Raw genomic sequence first — 23792 nt, forward strand, 5'->3', positions numbered from 1 at the left:
ATAAATATCTTTTTTTTTTTTTTTTTTTTTGTGTGACTCTAGAACTATCTGAAATGATTTCATTAATTGGCACAATCCACTAGATGTTTTTGGTATTTCAACTTGCTTTTTAAAATCCAAACTAAGTATCTTTCTCCATAGACCTTCCCTTCCTCTTGTTGTTGTCTCATTGGTCATCCACTGACTCACGGTCATTCATGATCAGTTGTTCCTCAAAGACTTAACCAGACTCTGGAGGGAGAGCAATGAGCAAAAGCAGACACAGCTCCTGCCCCCATGAACAGAACAACATATTTACGTGTGTTTGATAATGCTACACAGGACGGGTGTGCAGAGCCATAGTGGGGGCTGCAGACACCACACCCAGGTCCTCGTTTCCCACTGGCACACCCATCCCACAGCTGCTGGGGCTTGGCTGTGATGGCTCACAGCTGCTCCCCTCTCTGGAGCATGACCCTTGGAAGGAGACAACTCCCACCACCCCACACACGCCCCTCCCCCACAGTCTGTAGCCAGAGGCGAACCAGCATAGGAAAAGGTGGCCCCTTATCTCAGGGTGGGGCAACACTGCGTGCAGTTCCAGCTCCAGAGCTCCCCATGGGATCAGGCTGAGTTAGGCTCTGCCTGGGGACACAGCCTAGCTTAGCTCCTTCCTCTGCCTCATCTTGCATCCTCCCTTCTTTCCTCCTTGGAGCCCTCCCTCAGTACATCACCTGCACCAAACCCCTGCCTCAGGCTCCACACAGAGGCGACTTGACTAAAGACGGGTGCTCTCAGAGCCCATCCAAGGAGACATTGATGTAGGTGGGGAGTTCAGGAAAACCATCTCAAAGAGGGCATGGCCGAGCTTGGATTTGCAAGATCAACAGGAGTTAAACAGATGGAGAGTGAATGGAAGGATGTTGCAGGAGGAGGCACAGCACATGCCGAGTTCTGGTGGGCAGGAAATATGAAGTGCAGGCTGAAAGGAAGCCAGTGTCTGTGGCGCAGAGAGAGAGTCCAGTGTGAGAGGAAGCTGGACGGGCCAGCGGGCCACGAGCAGGCAGACTCCCTGGGCTCCAGGAAGGAGTCCCTCCAATTGGTGGACGGCATCCTCACACCTCCAGGAACCCAGCCGGGGCCTTGGAGAGTTAGGTGGGAGGAGCCCAGCATGGTAGGAAATCTTGCCCCGGGGTCAGAGGTCTGGAGTTCCAGCTCCATTTTATCAATTAGACATGGTGTCACTTTTGGGGCCCCAGGGAGGGTCAGAGGTACTCCGCAGGACGTCTTGCGGTCTCAGAACAGTAGCCACCTGCAAGTGTGCATTGTTTTTATTAGGAGTGGGTGCTCACAATGACACACTTCCTTTCCTTTAACCACCGGCCCCTCAGAGTCCAAGGTGCCTTCACTGGGGTCTGGGAAGGCAGGGGGTAGAGATGGCTGCTTTGCAGGAGAAGACGGCTGAGTCCTCACCAGCCTGGGATGATTCTGACATATGTGACAGTAAAGACACCTCTCTCGCTCTCTCTCTCTCTTTTCTTTTTAGGTAAAAAGAGCAGCAGAAAAGGCGTGAAAACCAAGAGCTCTGAGAAGGCTGCCGGTGATGATCACAGGGTCCCTGTGGCCCGTGATGCTGTCAGAGAGGGTGAGTGAGGCCCCTGCTTCGTCACCGGCCCCGGGAGGGCGCAGGCCCCGGCGCAGCAGCCGAGTCCTGAGCACGGGTCTGCCTGGGGTCTGCTGCCCCTTCTGCACCATCCATACGGGGGTGAGAACATTCACAGCCTGTCTCTTCTGCTTCGCACAGTAACTCACAGCCATACTTTCTCATCAGCTTGACTAAGGTCATTTCCGAATTTCCTGGAGCGCTTGCCTTCCCTGCCCTTCCCCCTCCCCCCTCGAAGACAACATCATTTCCTTTCTTGTGGGGCCTCGTAGCTGCCCACAGCCTTGTGTGCGCATTTCTTATCTCCCAGCCGAACCCAGGGCCTCCAGTGTCGGAGGTCGAGTCTTCTACTTCCAAAGCATGTAATGCTAGGCCTGGCATTTTACAATCATGTAAAAATATTGGTCCTTTAATTACTTACCTTAGGATGGTCAAAGCCATTAGTTCTAGACTCATGGACAAACTCTGACCCGCTAGCTAGAGCTATTACTATTATTATTAACTATTACAATTACTTTATCGTTATCTCTCTTACTCTCAAGTATGGTATCTAGGATGACATTTGTGCTGATATTAGTAATAGTGAACATGTATTACGCACTTACGCTCTCAGTAATTGCCAAGCACTGGGCCTCATACTTCGCGGCTCCTGATGTCCCTCTGAGTATTGTGGATATTATCATGGTCATCGTCGTCATCGTAGATGAGGAAAATGAGACTCAGTAATATGGATCATTTGCCTACCGTTATGCAGTTTGCAAGTTGTAAAACAGGGATTTGAACCCAAGACTTGCTGGTTTCTGCTCAGCAGCACAGCTGCTTGAAATAAATAGAGCATTTCACAAATTTGGGTTTATAGAGGCAGGATCCGATTTCAGTTGCCGCGTGAGCCCATAAACCGTGTAACAGAGTTGATTGTCACAAAGGGAATTGTGTGCTCCCTTAGGCAGTGTGTAATGATCTGGGGCTGTGTTTCTCACCAAGAACTTGCCGTCAAAGAAATCATAGATATGACTAGCAGTGCATCCTAAAACAGAAACAGAAGTTCCACAACAGTGAACTTCTGCAATCACTTAGTAACTGAGAATTCTATTCCACCGTAAAGTGGACAGGTGTGCACTGGACACAGTGCCCCTGGGAGGGCCCAGCGTATCAGGACGGTGTGTGGAGGACCCAAGGGGTGCTAAGGCTGTGTTCCTGCCGGTTCACCCTGAGAGTGTGGGCCTTTGGGCTTTCAACTAAATGGGTGGTAGTGAGACTCCCACCTTGGGTGGGCCTCGGCCATGACTCTGTCCCCTTGCCCCAGCAGGCTGAGAAAACACCAGCTGTTTCTCAGGATCACAAGTCACAGGGCTAAAGCAGCTTCTAGTCTGGCCTCACCTCTCTGGGTTCTGCTGCTGTCAGATCTGGGCCAGAGAGTTCTTTCTTGTCTTGTTAATGCTTAGATGCTTTCAAACATATTTTAAAGATAGTTTTTCCAGTTTCGTTAGTAGCTTTAGCACAAGGGCCGGTTTGAATTATCTTCTCCATTACCAGAATTGGAAGTTGGTACAATTTTGAAAGGCATTTTCGCAGAGGTTTTTCAAGGCCCATTTCTGTACCCACGTGTGTAGGCACGTACACTCTGAAGTCCGCACTTACCTCCTGATCTGCCCCACGAACATTCTCCTTCCCCTCCCTGGCCCGCTCAGGATTGTTCCCCCGCCCTCCACCTCAGAGCCCCGTCTGAACAGTTGGGACCCCTGGTCTCCAAGGCAGCCATTCTGGCTCTGATTCTTTGAGTGCCCTGGACATGATTTTGGCCTGTGAGCCTTGTTCACATTGCTCTTCTATTAAAACAGAATTGAGGGCAACCCTGGGGTGGGGGGAAGAGAAGCTGTGTGGGCCCTGGTATGCAAATATGGGAGGGAGAGAGAGACGGTGAGGAGGGGAGGTCACGTGCCGGAGGCCGGTGGCGCAGCAGTTAGGAACACTGGTCTGGACCAGGAGGAGACACCTGCGGGTGGCGCTGGGCAGAACGGGGCCTCGGATGGACAGCTGGGCGGGCTCAGGACCCCGCATCCATCATTCTTTCAGCATCTTCTCTGATCGAGCTGGGGGCCTCGCTGGAGATGGGGCAGAGTGAAGGGGCGGGGAGGGTGGCTGTCACTTACACTCTCCAAGGCGACAGGTGGACCAGATGTCACCTGCTTCATTTTCAGGGCGGTGGGTAGTACAGATATTAACCACACTGAGTTATGGGAGTGACTGGCATCAAAGGGCTCGTGTTAGATGTGGATATGAAACCGCACCACCCAGATTGGGACTTGAACCCACTGTCTTTTAATTGAGATGACAAACCTGGTCTCCGGACTTAATGAAGCCCAGGTTCTTGATGTCTCATTGCAGAAAGAATTCAGTGAGAGACAAAGTGATAGGTAAGAAGTGGATTTAGAGAGATACACATTTCAGAGACAGAATGTGGTCTGTCTCAAAAGGCGAGGAGGGCTTTGGGAGGAACACACTCCATAGACAGAGTGTGGGCCATCTCAGAAGGCGAGAGGCCCCAAAATAATGGGGTGGTTAGTTTTTATGGGCTGGGTAATTTCATAGGCTAATGAGTGGGAGGATTATTCCAACTATTTTGGGGAAGGGGCAGGGATTTCCAGGAATTGGGCCACCGCCCACTTTTTGGCCTTTTATGGTTGGCCTCGGGACTGTCATGGCACCGGTGGGTGTGTCATTTAGCAGCTAATATATTACAGTGAGCGTATGATGAGGCTCACGGTCCTCTGGAAGTCGAATCTTCGGCCATCTTGGACCTAGGTGGTCCTAACTAGTTTTTGTCATGTCCCCAGTGGTTATGTCATTCTTTTTTTTTTTTTTTGCGGTACGCAGGCCTCTCACCGTTGTGGCCTCTCCCGCTGTGGAGCACAGGCTCCGGATGTGCAGGCTCAGCGGCCACGGCTCACGGGCCCAGCCGCTCCGCGGCATGTGGGATCTTCCCGGACCGGGGCACGAACCCGCGTCCCCTGCATCGGCAGGTGGACTCTCAGCCACTGTGCCACGAGGGAAGCCCCGGTGATGTCATTCTTTTAAAGGTTGTGCCCAGTCCCCTTCCCTCCTGTTTCAGACTCACCCTGAGAGAACCTTAGCTTTAAGGGAGAGATTATGTACATGGCTGTCACCATGACTAAGGATCGGTGTCAGTGGTGGCGAGTCTCCAAAATACATCTTGGATATTGTTCTGTAATAGCATATGCAGTGGTTCAATTATTGGTGTAGTTCTTCCCCTCTCCCTATATGTACAGCCTTTGCCATATGACTTCTCAGTTGCCTTCACAAAGGTGAAAGCCCCTTGACTTTGGGCTGGTCCATGTGCCTAGGTGAGGCCAATAGGATAAGGTGAACTGACAAGGTGCCAGTTCTGTGCTGAGGGACTTTGTTTGTTTCCATTTGCTCCTTGCACCCTGTCATCTCCATGAGAAGAATGCATGCATCTAGGCCACTGGTCCAAGGAGCCTGGGAGATGAGTGAAGCAGATATGGAACCAATCTGCAGCCTGGAGCCACCAGCTGATCTGTAGACAACTAAGGAATAAGTGCCACTGAGAGTCTGTGGTGTTTTGTTACACAGCAAGAGCTGACAAATACAGTGAAGATGAAAACCCTTATTTTTTAAAACGTTGCATTGTGTTCTGTCGAATGGATGTTCTGTAATTTATTTAACCTCTTAAGTGAAGGACATTTAGGTTGTTTCCAATATTTTGCTGCTGTAAAGAGTATCGCAGTGAGCTTAGCGTATACCCTGTCACTTACCATGCACTGGTTGCAGAATAACTCCCTGCTTGCCATTCAGAGCCCACCATGATTTGACTTATCTCTGGCCTCTGCCTCCCTTTTTTTCCAACCAGACAGGATCTTGTTTCTCAGACATGCCCTGTGCTAAAAGCTCACTCACGTGTTTCCTCCGAAGGGAACTGGGCAAGCGTCTCAGTTGGTGATGCAGAGGTAGCTTTGGGGTCAGGCTGTGACCTCGCTGGCTGTGACGCTCCGGGTAAGTTACTGTCTCTGTGACTCAGTTTCCTCCTCTGTAAAGAGGGGATAACATGTCTTTTATAGGGTTTTGTGGAGATGAAATAATGTGTGCAGAGTGGAGTGTACACAGTAAGCTGTCAGCAAACATTAGCTATGATTTTTATTTGCTGTCTTGGGACTTTCCATGCCTTAGTTACAGGAGTTGGCAGATATTTTTAAAGGATCAGATCGTAAATATTACACGCCTTATGGGCCAACATGCAAAGTTGAGCGTATTATGTTGGTACTTAAATAACCATTAAAAAATGTAAAAACGGTTCTTATCTCATGGGCCGTCCAGACACAGATGGTGGGCTGGGTTTGGCCCTCACTTGGGCTGTAGCTTGCTGGCTTCTGCCTTAGAACTTGATGGTTCTCTCGGAAGCCTGCCTTGGTCACCTGTCCTTTGCTTTCCTGTATCTCTTGCTCATGTTCCTGGTCCTCTCCTCTCTCACATCCAGTGATTCCTGTGCACGGCTTTTCTGACATGGGAGGCTATGTATGTTTATGAGCAGAGGCTCCCTGTGTGATTCACCTCAGGAAATGCCCAGCGTAGGTAGCAGCAGTACTTGACCAGAATAACAAACCTGTTTATCGTGCACCCGTGCTGTCGGCGCTAGTGTTCTGGGGTAGAGATCGGGTGTTCCATGCGTGTTGAAGTGGATTCTCCATGGCCCAGATCAGCAGAACTGGCCCTCCACAGGAAGCACTCCTTGATCTGTAGGAAAGAAGCTTGCTTCCTGCCATCATGGAAATAGGGTGGTTTCCCAAAGCAGTACATGTTGGTGAATGGAGTGCCCTCAGCACTCTGCCTCGTGTTGGGCTGGGTGAGATTTGAGGCCTCTACCAGGTACGGTGCTTGGGGATTGACCTACCTTGTATGTGTGTGTGTGTGTGTGTGTGTGTGTGTGTGTGTGTGAAACTTGAGGGTTTTCCTTTGTATCACAGACAGTTTGGCTTTTGGCTTTTCATCCAAGCCCTCGCTGTGAGCCTTGCCCCTTGTTGCAGGGCCAGATGGCTCTCGGAGGCTCAGCTTGGTCGTCCCCCATGTCTGGCACAGCTGTGGAGGGCAGTAGAGTGAGTCCCAGATTCCTGATTTGGGAGGAGACAGGGCCGACATGGTCTCAGCTGCCCTGGAAGATGCTGTGATAAAGGATCACATCTGTAATTCGGATTCCTTTGGAAGTGAGAGGGGAAGCGAGGGGTGGCAGTTGGACAACCACTTTCTTGGACAAGCCTTGGTTGGGAAGCCTGAAAGATGTGGACACTGGAAAACCCAGGGCTCCTCCATCCTTGCTACTTCTTCCACTTTCAGCTCCATCTCAAACATGTCTAAAACGTTCTTCTTCAATCTCTAAAATGAAACCTGTGTCCCTTGAGGTCTTTCTAGCCTCTTGCACTTGGGAGAGATTTATTTTTTCCTCCAGTGGTTTTGCCATGGCAGGGTCTTCACTGGGTCAGATCAGGGGCCCTGGGGTCACGCTGTCTGCAGTTGACGGCACACTGAGTGTGTTGATTGACACCGTGTGGGCAGCCCAGGGCCATGGGCTTCAGAGCCTCAGTCTGAAACCAGAGCCACAGTGGACTTGCCGGCGTAGAAATATCTCCCAGACAAGGGGTCAGGGAACAGAGCTCTGATGTGTCAGTAGCACTGGTTTGGTGGCACTAAAAGGTTCCATTCATTTCTATCACCCAGTTGACCCCAGCTGTGGTTCTCAGTGACCAAGATCACACTAGTCCATCATTGGAGGAGGGATTCTAGTGCTGAAGCTCCTGTGAATCCTCGTGACCGAGGCCAGCACATGTGCTCTTGTCGCTCTTGGAGTTTTGTTCTTGTGACACTGTCAGCCTTCATTCCATCTTCTCAAAACTTCTGTGTGAGACCATCTTTATTCTACATTGCTGACTCTGGATGGATTTAGCAGAAAATCCAATTTACCGTGTCACGTGCTAAAACTTAAAAAAAAAAAATTTAACCCAGTTGAAGTGGAAGTTGTTTTAAAATTGATTTCTTTACTGCTTTATTAGACATTCTGAACTATGAAAGTAGTGAATGCGCCTTGTAGGATATTTGGAAGATACAGAAAAACGCAAAGAAGAAAATGAAAGGAATCCACAGTCTTATCTTCCAGAGATAAACCATGGTCGACATTTTGGAGTGTGTCTCTCCAATCTTTCCTCTCCGTGTGTGTGTGTGTGTGTGTGTGTGTGTGTGTGTGTGTGTAAAAACATCACAGGTATGTGTATAGATCACACACATGCTTTTTGCAAAATTGAACTAGTCTTCTATTTTCATTTAATATGCTGTTACTTTCTCATCATAAAATATTCTTTTACAACATTACGTAACATTATTGTCCATTTTATGACGGTTTCCTAACTGTTATTGTGTTTTTTAATGTTCACGTTGTTTCCAGTTCTTCCCTGATGTGGGCAGTTCTGCTCTGCACCCTGGTGTCTGTGGCTTTGCTCACCTACTCCTTGGGCTTGTTTCCTTGAGGAGGAACTGCATAGATGTGATCCCTGTCTTCCAGAAAAGTTTATACCAACTTGTACTTTTATCAGCTTTTACCCACTTTCTGTTAGGGTGTGTGTGTGTGTGTGTGTGTGTGTGTGTTTGTGTTGATTTATAAGAGCTCTTTATATATGAAGGACAGGGCCCCTCTATTGATACATTGCAATACAGTGCAGTGAAGAACTCTGAAAGCAAACTGAGTGGAGATCAAAGCCCAGTCCTTGGCTCGCTAGCTGTATGACCTTGGGCATGATGTTTAACCTCTTTTTTCCTCAATTTTCTCAAATATAAAAGGAGGCTAATACTTGGATGTGCCCATAGGATTGGGATAAGTATTAAATAAGATGACTTGAACGAAGCACTCACAACAGTAAATGCTCAATAAGGGTTACTATTACCTTATTAGGTCCCATTGAATGAGCTTCCTATCAGTCATTCACTGGGGCACTGGCCATCTTTCTTCTGATAGAGGCTGAGTTGGAAGACGTGTCTTGGCATGAGAACCAGATGGGTGCGAATGAACCCCAAGAGGTGCAGGCATCCCCACTCCCAGCTGTAGGCGGCTCGAGACCAGGGCATTGCTCCCCCGAGAGGAGTAGAGCCCGTGCGGAAAAGTGGAACCATGCTCCCCGAGGGCATCCTGCTTCCAAGAGGGAGGAGGGGAGGGCAGAGCTGAACTATACACACCATTTATCCATGCCTGTGTACCAGTCAGACAGGTTACCCCAAGGGCAGAGTGAGTCAGGTGGCAGAGAGAGGTATGGAACTCCCCTCAGGAACATCCCTCCTCATGGAAGCCAGGAGCAAAGAAGTGTTCCCTTTAGCATATGCCTACAAGTTTAAAATTGTTTCATCTTCCTAGAGAATTGTGGGGTTTTTTTTCCTACTGTGTATTGACTTCCTTTATGCCTAATACTACTTTTTGACTTAAAAAATCTATTTTATGTGACATTAAAGAAGCTATATAGTGGGTTTCCCTGGTGGTGCAGTGGTTGGGAGTCCACCTGCCGATGCAGGGGACACGGGTTCATGCCCCGGTCCGGGAAGATCCCACATACCGCGGAGCGGCTGGGCCCGTGAGCCATGGCCGCTGAGCCTGCGCGTCCGGAGCCTGTTGCTCCGCAACGGGAGAGGCCACAACAGTGAGAGGCCCGCGTACTGCAAAAAAAAAAAAAAAAAAAAGTCTTAAAGACATTTTATACTACTTTCTAATTCCTTTTTTCGCTTTCTCATTTAGGTTTTTGTATATTAGAATAGATTTTGTTTGTTTGTGATAGGAGATTGAAGTTCAGTTTAATTTTTTTTCTTGTAAGAACCCAAATGGAATAATAATTGTTTCCCCACTGTTTTGCAGTGCTGCCCTTATCTGTTGGATGTCGTGTCCATATACGCTTGGCTTTGTTTTCGGGCTCCCAGTTCTCTTCTTTATCATTTTTCTACCCGTACATAAAATATCTCACTCTCTTAATTATTATAGCTTTATGATAAATCTTGATATCTGATAGAGCAGAACTTTGTTCTTCTTCAAAAGTTTTGGTTATTGACCCACTGAAAGTGTGTGTGCGTACACACACATTTACACCATGTAGTCAAGTTCTTTAAAAACTCTCCTGGAGGGCTTCCCTGGTGGCGCAGTGGTTGAGAGTCCGCCTGATTGATTAGAGTTACATTAATTCCATAAAATCAATTAGGGGAGAATTTACATATTTATATTGAGTTTTCTAATCCACGAACATGTATATCTCCGTATTTCTTACATCTTTCAAAATATATCTCAATTCATGGGCCTTGCACATTTTTTTTTTTTTCCCCCGGTACGCGGGCCTCTCACTGCCCGTGGCCTCTCCCGCTGCGGAGCACAGGCTCCGGACGCGCAGGCTCAGCGGCCATGGCTCACGGGCCCAGCCGCTCCGCGGCATACGGGATCTTCCCGGACCGGGGCACGAACCTGCGTCCCCCGCATCGGCAGGCGGACTCCCAACCACTGCGCCACCAGGGAAGCCCGCCTTGCACATTTTAAATAGATTTATTCCTAGATAATTGACATCCTGTGATGCTTCTGATTTCACTTTTCTAATTCTCTTTTGCTAGTGTACAGGAGTACGGTTGATGTTTGAATGTTGATTTTATACCCAGCAACTTTGCTAAACTCTTATTAATTATAAATTTATTCATATATTAACTTGGATTTGGCTACAGAATCAATGTACACTAAATAATGACAGTTTTCTTTTTCCTTTCCATGTTTCAAGGCTTTTATTTATTTTTCCCTACTGCATTGGCAAAGAGCTTAGTTCAAAAATAATAGATCTTTCCTTGTAGGTTTTAATTCTGTCTTTGGATTTTCAGTTTTCTTGATGTTTGGCTTATCTTAAATATTTTCTATCTTTTTTTTTCAGCATATCCTTTTCATGGCAAGTAGAGGCCATGTGTCTTGCACTATACTTAGGGTGAACAACATTTTCCTGGTTATTATATCAAATCACATTATTTCTTTTGGAGTCTTTTGGATGGTGTACCTCTTTTAATGTTTTGTTCTTTACTCATCTTTGAATGAGTCAGATTTTTCTCCCCTGGGGACAGTCTAAGCCCTTTCTCAGATCTACAGATGTTGACCAGTTCAGCATGCAAAACCCCCAGTACAGTTTGCACTTTCTAGCAGCCTTTTATCTTTTACACATCATTGCTCTTCTTAGGTGTGAACTCCTTCCCTCACTGCTGGTTCTTAGACACTGTGATCTGATGGGATTCATGGGGAACTAAATCACCTTCATATGTGGTTATCAGTGTTCTTTTTGTCCCCACACTGTCAGACTGCCACACCTCCCCCTACCTCCTGTCCAGTTGTGTTTTAAGAACTTCTGATCCAAACAGTTGTAGAAACTTGGCTGGGGGGAGAGGTGAGCACCCAGCCACCTCAGAAAGCCCCATCTGGGCTTTAGAGATAAATGTCCAATGTTCTAGTTGCTGCAGACCCTGGATTTCAAAGTGGAGGCATGCAAGAGGGGTGAAAGGTTTTTCTGTCCTTCCTCTGGTCATCTCCATTTTTTTCCCCAACTGTCTCCATTGGACTCACATGTGATGAATGGTCTTCCACCTCTGGCATTAGGTTAAAGCACTGGTGGGAGTCTTTACTTATCTGCCTCTTCATAGTTTTTTAGGATGAGTTTGGGAGAGGCTGCAAAATTTTAAGCTAGAGTTCCCCAAAGTCTATGATGCCTCCGTACAACTGGCGACTTTATGAATTATGGTAAATAACCCTGAACACATTATGAGAAGGTTGTCCCTTTTAAGATCCCTTAAAAAAGCTTTTTCTTTTTTTATAAATTTATTTATTTCTTTGTTTGTTTTTATTTTTGGCTGTGTTGGGTTGTCATTGCTGTGTGCCAGCTTTCTCTAGTTGTTGTGAGCGGGGGTTACTCTTCGTTACGGTGCATGGGCTTCTCACTGCGGTGGCTTCGCTTGTTGTGGAGCGCAGGCTCTAGGCACGCAGGCTTCAGTAGTTGTGGCACGCGGGCTCAGTAGTTGTGGCTTGTGGGCTCTAGAGTTCAGGCTCAGTAGTCGTGGCGCACGGGCTTAGTTGCTCCACGGCATGTGGGATCTTCCCAGACCAGGGCTTGAACCCGTGTCCCTTGCATTGGCAGGCAGATTCTTAACCACTGAGCCACCAGGGAAGCCCCCAAAGCTTTTTCTTTTGAAGTAATTATAGACCCACGGGAAATTGCAAACAAATGGGTCTTGTGCTCCCTTTAGCCTGCTTCCTCCAGTGCATTTTGGGTAACTGGTACAATAACAAAATCAGGCCGTTGGCATTGGTACAGTCCACTGAGCATGTTTGGACCCCACCAGTTATGCATGTGCGCGTATGTGTGTGCACGTGTGGGTGTACGTGGTCCTATGCACGTGTAGTTTCATGGAAATAAACACCACAGATACAGGACAGTTCCATCACCATAAGGCTTCCTGGTGCTACCCCTTTATAGCCACACCCTCCCTTCCCCAGTCACTAACTTCTGGCAACCACTCATCTGTGTCCTGTTTCTATAATTTTTTTTTTTTTTTTTTTGCGGTACGCGGGCCTCTCACTGTTGTGGCCTCTCCCGTTGCGGAGCACAGGCTCCGGACGCGCAGGCTCAGTGGCCATGGCTCACAGGCCCAGCCGCTCCGCGGCACGTGGGATCCTCCCGGACCGGGACACGAACCCGCGTCACCTGCATCGGCAGGCGGACGCTCAACCACTGCGCCACCAGGGAAGCCCTATAATTTTGTTTTTTAAGAATGTTAGGTAAGTGGAATCATACAGTATACAATTTTTTGAGATTGGCTTTATTACCTCAGCATAATTCTCTTTCACTCTTTCTGAGTTGGATAAACAGTCTTAGTCTGGTATTAATATGATGTAATAGTCAGGAAAAGCTAAGCCTGTTAAAAATTATTAGTATTGAAGTGTGCCATGCATACAGAAACGTCTAGAAATCATAAGGATATAACTTATTGGGTTGTCACCTACACTACTCCCATATAGTGTGAATGCGCCATTATAACTGTCGTTTTGATCAGAAACGAACATGACCAGAACCTCTGAGGCCTTCCTCCAGCTCCTGCTCACAGATAACCACTGTCAGAGATGATTTTTGCCTGTTTTGAGCCTACGTTCATGCAATCAGACATTGTACTCTCTTTGTGGCTGATTTCTTTCACTCAATATTATGTGTATGAGATTCGTCCATGTTGTGTGGAGCTATGGCTCACTTATTTTCCTTAGTTTACAGTTTTCTATTGCATGACTATCCCCCAATTTATTCATTCTCATGTTAGTGGACATTTGAATTGTTTTCAGTCTTTGGCTATTACATATAGTTCTGCTAGGATCATTCTTGCATGAATCTTTTGGCATATGTATGAATGTGTTTCTGTTGCGTGTATACCTAGAAGTAGAATTGCTGGGTCATAGGGCGTGAGGATCTGTAGTAAATACGCCTAGAGAGTTTTCCAAATTGGTTGTACCAGCAGTGTTGTTTCACTTCCTCACCGACATTTGATATTGTGTCTTTCTAGTTGTATTCGTATTCATGGGTATGTACTGGTAGCTCGCTGTGGTCTTAATTTGCATTTTCCTGAAAGCTAATGACTAATGTTTACTCACCATTAAGATATCTGCTTTTGTGAATGCCTCTTCAGCTCTTTTGCTCATTGTTCTTCTTATTGATTTATAGGATGGTTTTTGTTTGTTAGTTTGCTTTTCTTAAAAATATTGTGGGGCTTCCCTGGTGGTGCAGTGGTTGAGAGTCCGCCTGCCGATGCAGGGGACGCGGGTTCGTGCCCCGGTCCGGGAAGATCCCACATGCTGCGGAGCGGCTGGGCCTGTGAGCCATGGCCGCTGAGCCTGCGCGTCCGGAGCCCACAGCGGTGAGAGGCCCGCGTACCGCAAAAAAAAAAAAAAAAAATTGTGGATGTGAGTCCTTTGTTATTAATATGCATAGTAAATACCTTCTCACACTCTGGCTTACCTTTTCATTCTAGCACTTGTGTCTCTAGAGTAACAGATCTTCTTAAATTTAATATAGACTGTTCATCAATATTTTCCTTTAGTACTTTTGTTTCGCGTTTAAACTTTTTTTTAACCTACCCCAAGATCATGAATATATTTTTCTATGTTATCTTCTAGTAATAAGATTTCTTTTGACATTAACATATTTCCATTGAAATTACTTGACTTAAATAAAAATTAAGTAAGAGTAATCTATTAAGCAATAGTGCCTGGAAAAATTCATGGAGATGACAAGCAAGGGATTGAGGTTTGAGAAGTGCTATTTTGAACCAATTATTCCTTTTTTGGCTTTATAAGCGATATGTAAAGAACAGACTTAATTTTTCCATGACGATGCAGACATAGTGATTATTAGTTATATTGGATTGTATTACAAATTCATTCATTCATTCACGCGGGAAACACCGATTTGGGCTTTGGGACTTCAATGATGAGAACTCATGGTTGCTGCCCTGGGACATTCACAGTGTGGTCTGTACTTTTCTTAGGTTGGGGTGGGTAGGATGAGAGGGGTGGGTGTTGAGGGACGAAGTCTCTGGAGGCTTTGCATGTGAGGCCACCACTGATCTGAGGTCGGAGCTTCTAGATTACACGAGGGTCTGGCAGGCTCCAGGCATGAGTGGCTTCCGCCTGCGTGGGCTGATACCCAGCTCCCTGAGAGTTTCCTCTGCTTGAACCCCTGGGGCCTGGGAAAGAGAATCCCGAGTTTCTGTAGCGTTACAGGTAAGGGACACCAGCCAACCAGGGTCTCAGAAGATTCACTTGGGAGCCTTAGACTAGGGCCCGGGCCGCTCTGCAGTCCCATGGATCAGAGTCTCTGGGGAGGGGGTCTAGGCATTTTTTTTTTTTCTCTCCAGAAGAATCTGATGTTGGGTCAGGGTGAGAACTGCTGCCTGAAGGAGTCCAGAAGTGAGGGAGGAGCTTTCCAGGGGTGATTAGATAAGGCTGGGATTAGCTCCTTTGCAAGACCCCAAGGGAGGTGTGCCCTCTGGGAAGCCAGCGACTTCTGAGACGGGCAAAGAGCCACGCAAACACTCTCCAGTGCACCAGGAAGGGCCCTCACACTCTCACTGATCCAAGGGAATGTCAAGTTCAGAAAGGCGAAGGAAAGAATGTTCTAAGACTTATTCGGTTTATAGGTGACCATGAAAGCAAAAGTTCAGGATGGCTGTGAGCTTGCCCCTGGCAGTGCTCTCGAGGTCTATGGAGAATTCTTTGCTCTGTTTCCAGCAGACTTCACAGCAGGCCAGAAGACCTTGGACTCTGAGCTCCCCTCTGCCAACTGGTGACCCCCGTCCCAGCCTCACTTCCTGTCTTCCCTGTGACCCCAAATGCCACCATGCAACTTGCATTTGTACCACACTGTTGAGTTTTCAAGTCCAAGGGAGGTGGCGTAAAGACTGTGCCTGGGATTTATTGTCACACTTGATTTTCAAATTCTAACTCAGATACTTAGGAGCTGCTTAACTCTGTGTAAGCCTCTTTGAGTCCTTGTTTACGTGTAAAATGGGGATGGTAATGCCCATCTCTCGCGGTTCTTGTGGAGATTAAATGACAAAGTGTCTTCAGAGGGTCTGGCTCATGGTAGTTGCTTTCATTGCTCCCCAAACCTTTTAAAATGATTCTCTTGACTCTCATAACAGCCTCGCCTGCAGACAGATTTAGGGCGTTGAGGGTATTCTAGTCTGACTGTGCTCCGTAACTTATAGGTCACAAAATGGAATGCCATGAGCACTCCTGATTTGTTACAGAGCTGGCATATGCACATATGGTAATTGATGGTGGTGAGAATAATAAATATATTGCCGTAGCGCCAATGTCCATTTTGTAAAGTGGCTGGTGTGGAATGAGGCAGAGGGTCTCCAGAACTCAGGCCTGGGAAGCAGTGCCCCGCTCAGCACAGGGTGTTCTCAGGAGCCACGCTGCCTGGAAGAGGAAAGTCGAGTCATCTTTGACGACTGTCACTCTTTCCCCCAGATTATGACACATCTCCCATCTCTAATTAATATTTTCCTGAAGTGTTCTTTTCACACATTTTTTTTCATGTTCTCCTCACCCACATGCTTCTCAGGATTAGAGTCTTTTTCCTCTTAGAAAAAGCAAAAATGTGATTTGATGATAAAGGGTTTTGTTTGTTTTTGGAGGAGGAACAGGGAGCTGCCTCGAGGGCTGTTCAGGGGCTGCCGCTGGAACAACTTGGCCCAGGAGCTGAGTCCTGGCTGAGTTACTGCCAGAGCTACTACCTCAGTGCAGCCTGGCTGGGGACTCAGAACACAGGGGAGGGGTGAAGAGCTGGGAATGAGCTTCCCATTGACTTCAAGCACTCTTTCAACCTAGTAATTATCTCCTCAATTGACATTATAATCTTGATTATAATACCAACATATCACGCTCCAGTAATGACGCCATCACTCTGCCTGGCCTTTTGACTTTCTGATTGTGGAGATTTAAATTAAGCTTTGAAACACTTGTGTCTCCTCCATTTATTTGATCCTCGAGGCAGCACCCCTGGCCTCCTGAGTAATATTTTCTAAAGATGGAGAAAAGTCCTGCCTGTTGGGAGATGGTGTCATGACAGTGCTCTCTGGACAGGGGCCGGATGTATCTTTGAGAATGTAAAAGCGAAGGAATTCTAGCTTCTTGCTCCAACTTAGCATTGCTTTTGGAGTTCTTTGGCAGGTAGAGCGCACTGGGCTCTTTTGGGGCGAGTCACTGCACAGAGCCCTCAGCTCTTACGTCCCATGTGGGGTGTGTGTGTGTGTGTGTGTGTGTGTGTGTGTGTGTGTGTCTGGTACATTAGTCCAGCAGTATTTTCAGCAAGAATCTGAGGTTATGATGGGAGTGGGGTACACTTTCTAAGCATTGACTGAAGATGTCCTTTTGACTGTTGACAGATAGTGGGTTCTAGATTCTCATTCCTTCCCCTCAGCCCTTGGATGCAGGAGTTGCCGGTGAGAAGCCTCGTGTTACTGTGATTGTCTCTTATCTCCTGGAAGCCATGGACGAGGCAGGAATCGTGGCTGGGAGGGGGCCGCTCGTCTGCTTCCTATCCCCTCTGCCCTTCTGGAGTTCCCGTTTTGAAGATACGGAGGTTTCCTTGAGACGGCTGATTCGTTCTGTGGGTTTTGTTAGGCTTACAGCCTTTGGGGCTCTGGTAGCAGCAGTCCGCCACTGTGTCAAAGTCCAGGCCGCAGCTGAGTGAAGTTCTGCAGGTGTCCCCTCAAGGACCAAGAGGTGGCCTCGAGAGCTGGCCAGGTTTCTTAATCACCCTGTGTCGTTTTCTTTCCCATGTGGTATTGTTCTACATTGCGGGTGAGTCCAAGGAGGAGAGGCAGCTTTATTTTGGACATTGAGTAGACCTGCCGAAAATCTTGAGAATGATCACGAGGCCGCCTGAAGGCTTCCGAATCCTGGGGCAGCATCAGGCCGGTGCCAGTGGAACGGTCACCTCCTCTCCTGTGCTCTTTACCATGCTGGGCACCAGTGCCTCTGCTTCCCTGTGCTAGTACAGGCAGCCTCCCGGCAGATGTGGGCAGGGGAGAGCGTGGCATCGTTTGAAAGCCCGGAGCTGAGAGTCTGGAGACCGGGATCTGAGGCGTGGCTCTGCCGCTGGCAGGGACGCCTCGGGTGGTTCACCTCAAGTCTCCGGGCCTCGGTTTCCTCTTCTGAGAACTCAAGGGGAGGACTTGATGGCGTCTCAGGTCCTGGCAGGTCTGAATTCCTCTGGCTGCAGCACCTGGACAGACTTTCTACCTGGTGCCCGCAGAGCATGCCCTGCGGGCACTGTTCCACCACCTCCTCCAGCCTCCCAGGACCAGAAGGGCTTTTTCCCTGCAGGGGTTTGTTGTGGCTGGACAGACATGCTCACGTCCCCAGGGATCCCAGGGATCCCCAGGGGCACTTCCATCTCAGCAGTGACCCACAGTGCTTTTAAAATTTGCTTCTGTTACACTAGGGATTTTTCACAAAAGTATATTTTGTTCACTTCTCCTCCCGAGTGTTTGTTTTCTTTCTCCAGGGCCAGATTTGAAGAAGGTAGCATCTCTTGGAGATTTCCAGCCCCACGGTAGGGTGGGTGGTGAGAATAGCAGCCCAGGAGTCAGGAGGCCTGGGATCCGGCCCCAGGGCTGCCGTTAAAGCTCTTATCCGTAGGGACGATGGGCTGGATTGGGATGATGGCCAAGGGGCTGCCCGAGTGCCAGCATCTTATTCCAGGGGCAGCTTGGACAAAACTGCATGCAGTAGCCATTCTCAAAATTACCAGTTTTGCCAGGAATGGAAGACAATAGGTTTGTCTGCGTCTGTCTGTCTGTTTTTCTGTTGCTCTGCTCATTGGTATTCACAATACAAAGGCAAGGGTTGCCGAAGCAAAATCAGCAAGTTCTGATTGATTTGCAGAGCTCAGCCACGGAATCGTTCTGAAATTTCTAACCAATAACTCTCCCTGGCTGAGTCACACTGCGGAAGGATCCTTAATTGGAAACAGCCTCAGACAGTAGCATGGACAGCATCAGACAGAAGGAATATCAGGGCAAAAACACCCAGAAAGGAAATGCCGACAAGAAGGAAAACTGGCATCATGTCAACAGTTGAATCGACAGCGTTGGTCCGGAAACGCTGCTCATACCAGTGAGTGGGGCTGCAGCGCTGAGCTGGAGCTCAGGGGAAAGACGGTGAAGCACGTGGCCAGATTTAGGAAACCAGAAGTTCGTTTCTGTCAGCATCTGTCCTTGTTTTTAATAAGCGTTGTCCTTTCCAGGTTGCCCGCCTCTTGGTCTGGAAACCTTAAAAATCACAGACTTCCAGCTCCACGCGTCCACTTCGAAGCGCTACGGCCTGGGGGCGCATCGGGGGAGACTCAACATCCAGGTACAGGCGCCGGCGCCGCGGGAAGGATTCTGACTGCAGGGCTAGTTGCTCTGGCCACAGACACAGCGATGGTTCGCTGAGCTCGGGGCAGGCCCCGTGTCTGGCATTTAACACGAATCAGCTCTAATTCTCACGATGGGGAGGGCCTTGCTGCAGAGCCCGTATTTTAGAGAACGAGCCCTGAGACTCGGGATGCGCGTCCCCAGAGACTAGTTAGTAAAAAGGATGCTGCTGCTTCCTGGGCCCAGATCAGGTCACCTCCATGTGATTGATCTGTGAGAAAAGGGCGGGAGGGAAGGCTGGACAGCTGCGGCCATGGGCCGGCAGTGACCTTTGTCCTCTCTTGCTTCCCTGCTGATGCTTCTCACCTCTGCCACACTTACTTCTTCCAGGCTGTTCTGTGGCTCCTTCCGTTGTGTTCCGCCAGGTCAAACCCTTAGTGGTGTTCATCGTGTCTGGCCTCCCTCCCGGAGGCTCAAAGGCCTCCGTAACCTTGGCCCTCGGTGCCGTCAAGGTCCTGCTCCTGGAAGGTGGGCTCCTCCAGGCTCCCTCCTTGCACCGTGCGCTTCCTGGCTGCGGGCCTTTTCCCAAGCAGGTCCCCTGCCGGCAACGTCCCCTCCCTCCACTTTGCCGAAGCAGTGTAAACCCTGGTTCAGCCGTGACATCGCGTCCTTGTGCTGCTGTCACAACTTGTCGTGAATGTAGCCACTTATGCAGCACAGGTTCATCCTCTTACAGTTCTGGAGGATAGACGGCTCGTTGGGCTCCAGTCGAGGTGTCGGTAGGGCTGTGTTCTTTCTGGAGGTTCTCAGGGAGAATTGTTTCTTACCCTGTTCCAGCTTCTAGAGGCGCCCACATTCCTTGTTTTTCTAAGCCAGCGGTGGCAGGTTGAGACCTTCTCAGGCTGCCACCTCTCTGGTTCTCTCTTCTGCCTCCCTCTTCCGCTTTTAAGGACTCTTATGAGTACATTGAGCCCACCTGGATAGTCCAGGACCATCTCCCCATCCCAAGCAGCCTTAGCTGCATCTGCAACCTTCATTCCCCTTTGTCACGTAACTTCGAGGGCTCGCGGGTTCTAGGATTAGCACGTGACGTCTTTGTTGGGGAGGGGGTTGTTTTTCTGCCAACGCATCTCGGGTGCCTTTTCCCTCCTGCTCTGGTTCCAGCTGATCTACCCCTTCTCAGGTTGGCGTTTGATCCCATGCCATCCTATGTGGTTCTCCAAGAGTGTGGTTCCCTAATATTTTAGTTTCTTTCCCCACCTGATCCATAACTGTGTGGTTTCCAAGCCCTTTGGCACATGTGCCGTCTCAGCAAGCCTCCGGGGAGGAAGGTAGTCCTTTCATGCACACGATGTGGAGTCGTCAAGGCTGCACTCAAGGCTCACAGCTTCTGAGCGGCAGAGCTGACAACTCATTCCCCCAGCTGTCACTGTAAACGTGCTATGGGCAGCTGCCGTGCTGAGAACTGGATGAGAGTGGATGAGACCCCTTCCCAGGGAGCCCCTGGGCTCAGCAGGGGGACATCTGAGCAGAGCCCCGACTCCAAGCATCTCTTCCCTCCTCTCGACCGCATCAAATAGACTTTCAAACCACTCAACCGTAACCACTTTTCAGTTCAGAAGAATTCAGGTAGAACGTTTTCAGAACGAACTTTCATGAAATCTAAAGCTGGTTTAAAAATATTTGTTCTTCTTCCTTTTTAATAACAGCTGTTAAGAAACATTTGGATGTGTGCAGCTGGACACCGTTTTACCAGAGGATGCACTCTCAAAGTGCAGACAGGAGTACCTGCTAATAATCCGAGTGCCTCTAGCATCTGTCATGGGCTGCAGTCCTCCAAGTAAATAAAGTCAGACCTGAGCAGGGCTACATCCAAATGTCTACAGGCCTGCTTCCTGCATTACTTAGTGGATCTGTCATCTGATGCCTTGGATTCTTTCTCTAGAAATGAAGTTATCCTTTATGAAAGAGGAAGTGTTCACATTTACCCACACTTCCGGTCAGAAATGGAGAGGCCCAGTTAGTCCTAAATATGTGGGGCGGGGGCAGAGGATGGGGATCATGTGCTTCCAGTTGGGAAACCCACGGGCAGAGTGGACACGCCGCATGCAGTCCAGTCAGGCAGGCTGAGTTCAGACCTTGACCTTGACACATCTAGATTTGGGGACTTTTGGAACAATTATCTCACGTCTCTGAGCCTTAGTTTCCTCATCAGAAACATGGGAGTCCCAAGCGCTCACAGGATTCCTTGAGCAGTGAAATTAGATGATTTATAATTTTAAAACATTTACTGGAATTTCTCACTCCTCTGCTTAAAGTGTTCGGTAGCTTTAAGGACAGACACCCTTTGGTGGGTCCCACTTTCCAGAATTGGTGCCATGTGAAGCGTGATTCCACTGCCACAGGTGCCCCAAAATGCGTCTTCCCACACATGCAGTTTGAATGCAGTTTAAATATAACTACACCTTGTCTCACATCTGAGTATTTGGTAGGCTTGTCAAGCTAATGGAATTTTATGTGTGAGAAACAGCAAGGTATTGGAATTAGAAACCGTATTTAAATGCATTTAGTGTAGGATGTGAGCGAGGTCAGTCCAGCCCTTGGCTGGTCAGGCTCTGCAGGCATGATCATGGTCCACCTGGAACTCAGGCTCGGCCTACTCCCTGGTCCTCCTGCTAACGAGCTGAGAGGCTTTAGGCAAGATGCTCACCTTTGCTAACTTCTCGGAATGTGAGGATCAAAAGGAGGAAGAAAGAGAGTCATCCTCAGCAATTCTCAAATGCCACGTTCGTGCCCATTAAAATCCATTCACTCACCTGACCATTGCAAAGTGCCCTTTATGTACCAGAACTGTACGGCCCTTACAGAGCCAAGAAGAAAAGCTCCTGTTTATTCCCTTTCCTCCAGATGCCTCAGTCTCCAGCAGAAGGAGCGCCGGAAGCAGCTCTGATAGTTACTGGTGCTGTGCTGAGTGCTTTACCTGCATTATTTCATTTATTCCTTGGCGTGAGACAAGGACTATTATTATTCTTACTTCTGTCATATAGAAAACAGCTGCATGGCTCGGTAGAGTAACTTTGTTAAGATTTCCCAGGAGAGGCAGGATGTGACTCCAAGCTGCTTTAAACCTGGAGCTGTTGCTCCAAACGACCCCATAAAACCGTCCCAACCAACAGCTAAAGTGTTCTGGGCATCTCCGGATGATTATTAAACCATGTGCAAGTCTCTTTTCTGACGTTTATCTCACATTGATTTACTCATGGGTCACCCTCCCCAGGTCGTGTGAATCTTGTTTTTCTGAGATTCCCACACTGTGTCAGCACTGTGTCTACACATATGTATGTGCCTCACAGGTGCTCCTGGGGAGCTGCTGCAATGCGAAGGGCACCGCGGCTGCCTTGAAGTCTCCCCGAAGTGGATGGGGTTGGTGCAGGCAGGTTGGACGTCTTGGTGTTTTGTTATTGCAAATTTGCTCATGTGTGATTGGCAAGTATGGGATGATGTCATTGTGGCACAGAAGTAGGGTTGGCTCATGTACCATTTTTGCCAGTACATCAGTGTTTTGCGGGACCAGGCGGCAGCCCTGACCCCAGAGACCATCAACACAGCTGCGGGCAGAAGCCTCGGAAGAACTCGGTCCTGTCCATGGTGCTCGTCACTCTGCGGTGCTCTGGCTCAGGGTGGCCATGTGCCCTGTCCTAGGACACTTACCGCTCAGGTCCTTTGCCCATTTGCTCACAACCCAGCAGCTTCCATTCTTCCTTACACCCCTTTCCACCATACTGCTTTAACTGTGGTTTTTTAAGGTCAAATTCTATCATTATAGCTGTATTTAAAAAATTGTTTTAAGTCAGGGCTTCCCTGGTGGCGCAGTGGTTGAGAGTCCGCCTGCCAATATCAATTGAACGTGTCTCCTTACCAGTAGTGATGGTTTTTGGAATTGATTGATTGTTTTTGTTCTGATTACAGAGCTGCGTAGATTTTGAACCTTATTTTTCCTGTGAACTTGGATTTTATAAGTGCAAGGTTTTGCAGACGACGAGCGTTTACTGAACTGCATTTGCCACGCTGTAGCAGAAACACCTGTCTCGGTGTTAGTCCATTGGGGGAGGCTATAAAAGAATGCCTTAGACTGGGTGGCTTTGGAGCAACACAGATTTATTTCTCACAGTTCTGGTGGCTGGAAAGTCCAAGATCAAGGTGCCAGCCGATTCGGAGTCTGGTGAGGGAGGGCCTGCTTCCTGGTTCATAGACGACTGTCTTCTCCTTTGTCCTCACGTGGTGGAAGGGGTGAGGGAGCTCTGCGGGGTCTCTTTTATAAGAGCATTAATCTCATTCGAGAGGGCTCCACCATCGTAACCTAACCACCTCCCAAAGGCCTCACATCCTAATACCATCACCTTGGAGATTAGGTTTCAACCTATGAATACTGAGGGGACACAAGTATTCGGTCTGTAGCATTCTTTTGTCCTCGTTTTAAGCATAAGACTTTGAAAGACTAAAAGCACCTTATAACTCAACTTATAACTTCTCTTTTTTGCAAGTGGAGTTTTGCTTGTGTCAATTTAATAATATTGGCTTGGAGGAGAAGCCCTGGTTTACGTTTCATTGGTACACTGGCACAAGAGAGATCTTCAGGAATTCAAGGGAGAGGTCCAGTTCAGCAGGGTAGCAAAGGTTGGTTTTCTCACCTAGGATGATTCTTCCAGTGTGCCCAGGATCCTTTTATACTAACTCACTTGTGAGGCTGTGATCGCATTTAGAAACAATCATTGGTTTCTTCTGCTCTGGGACCATCACAGGCAGCTTGGAAATGAACACTCGAGGGCTCAGAGAGAAAGTTTCAGTAATGACCTCTAAAATCACACTTGGAGCGTTTGCCTTTGATTGGTTTTAGGAGGTACTCCTGTATTCAGGTGGGTCATTTACTGGCAGCTCATCACCTCTCCTGTCCCAGCAGAATCCTCTAAGGACCCTGAGAGATTTTCCATGGCTCATAAACTCAGCAAGGTGGAGTCAGAGACAGCGCTACTCTCTGGGTGATTTATCCCACCACCATTGTGATGGTGGACGCTCTCTTAGCTGCAAAGCTTGAGCAGCTTATAGCAGCACTTGCCATTTCAGAGGGCTGGGTTTCGATTTCATTCTTAAGACTCTA

The 23792-nt window shown here is 48.3% G+C and overlaps 1 protein-coding gene across 1 annotated transcript in view; it reads left to right on the plus strand.

Moving 5' to 3' along the window:
* CPXM2 (carboxypeptidase X, M14 family member 2) overlaps nt 1-23792 on the plus strand; it is a 117899-nt gene that overhangs the window by 10125 nt on the left and 83982 nt on the right. Inside the window, exons 2-3 of the mRNA XM_024751595.1 lie at nt 1526-1624; nt 18523-18632. Of these exons, the coding sequence (XP_024607363.1) occupies nt 1526-1624; nt 18523-18632 (209 nt within the window). The remainder of the gene's footprint in view (nt 1-1525; nt 1625-18522; nt 18633-23792) is intronic.

This window comes from Neophocaena asiaeorientalis, unplaced genomic scaffold (assembly GCF_003031525.2).
Source record: "Neophocaena asiaeorientalis asiaeorientalis breed wild unplaced genomic scaffold, Neophocaena_asiaeorientalis_V1.1 scaffold108, whole genome shotgun sequence".
Classification (NCBI taxonomy): Eukaryota; Metazoa; Chordata; class Mammalia; order Artiodactyla; family Phocoenidae; genus Neophocaena; species Neophocaena asiaeorientalis.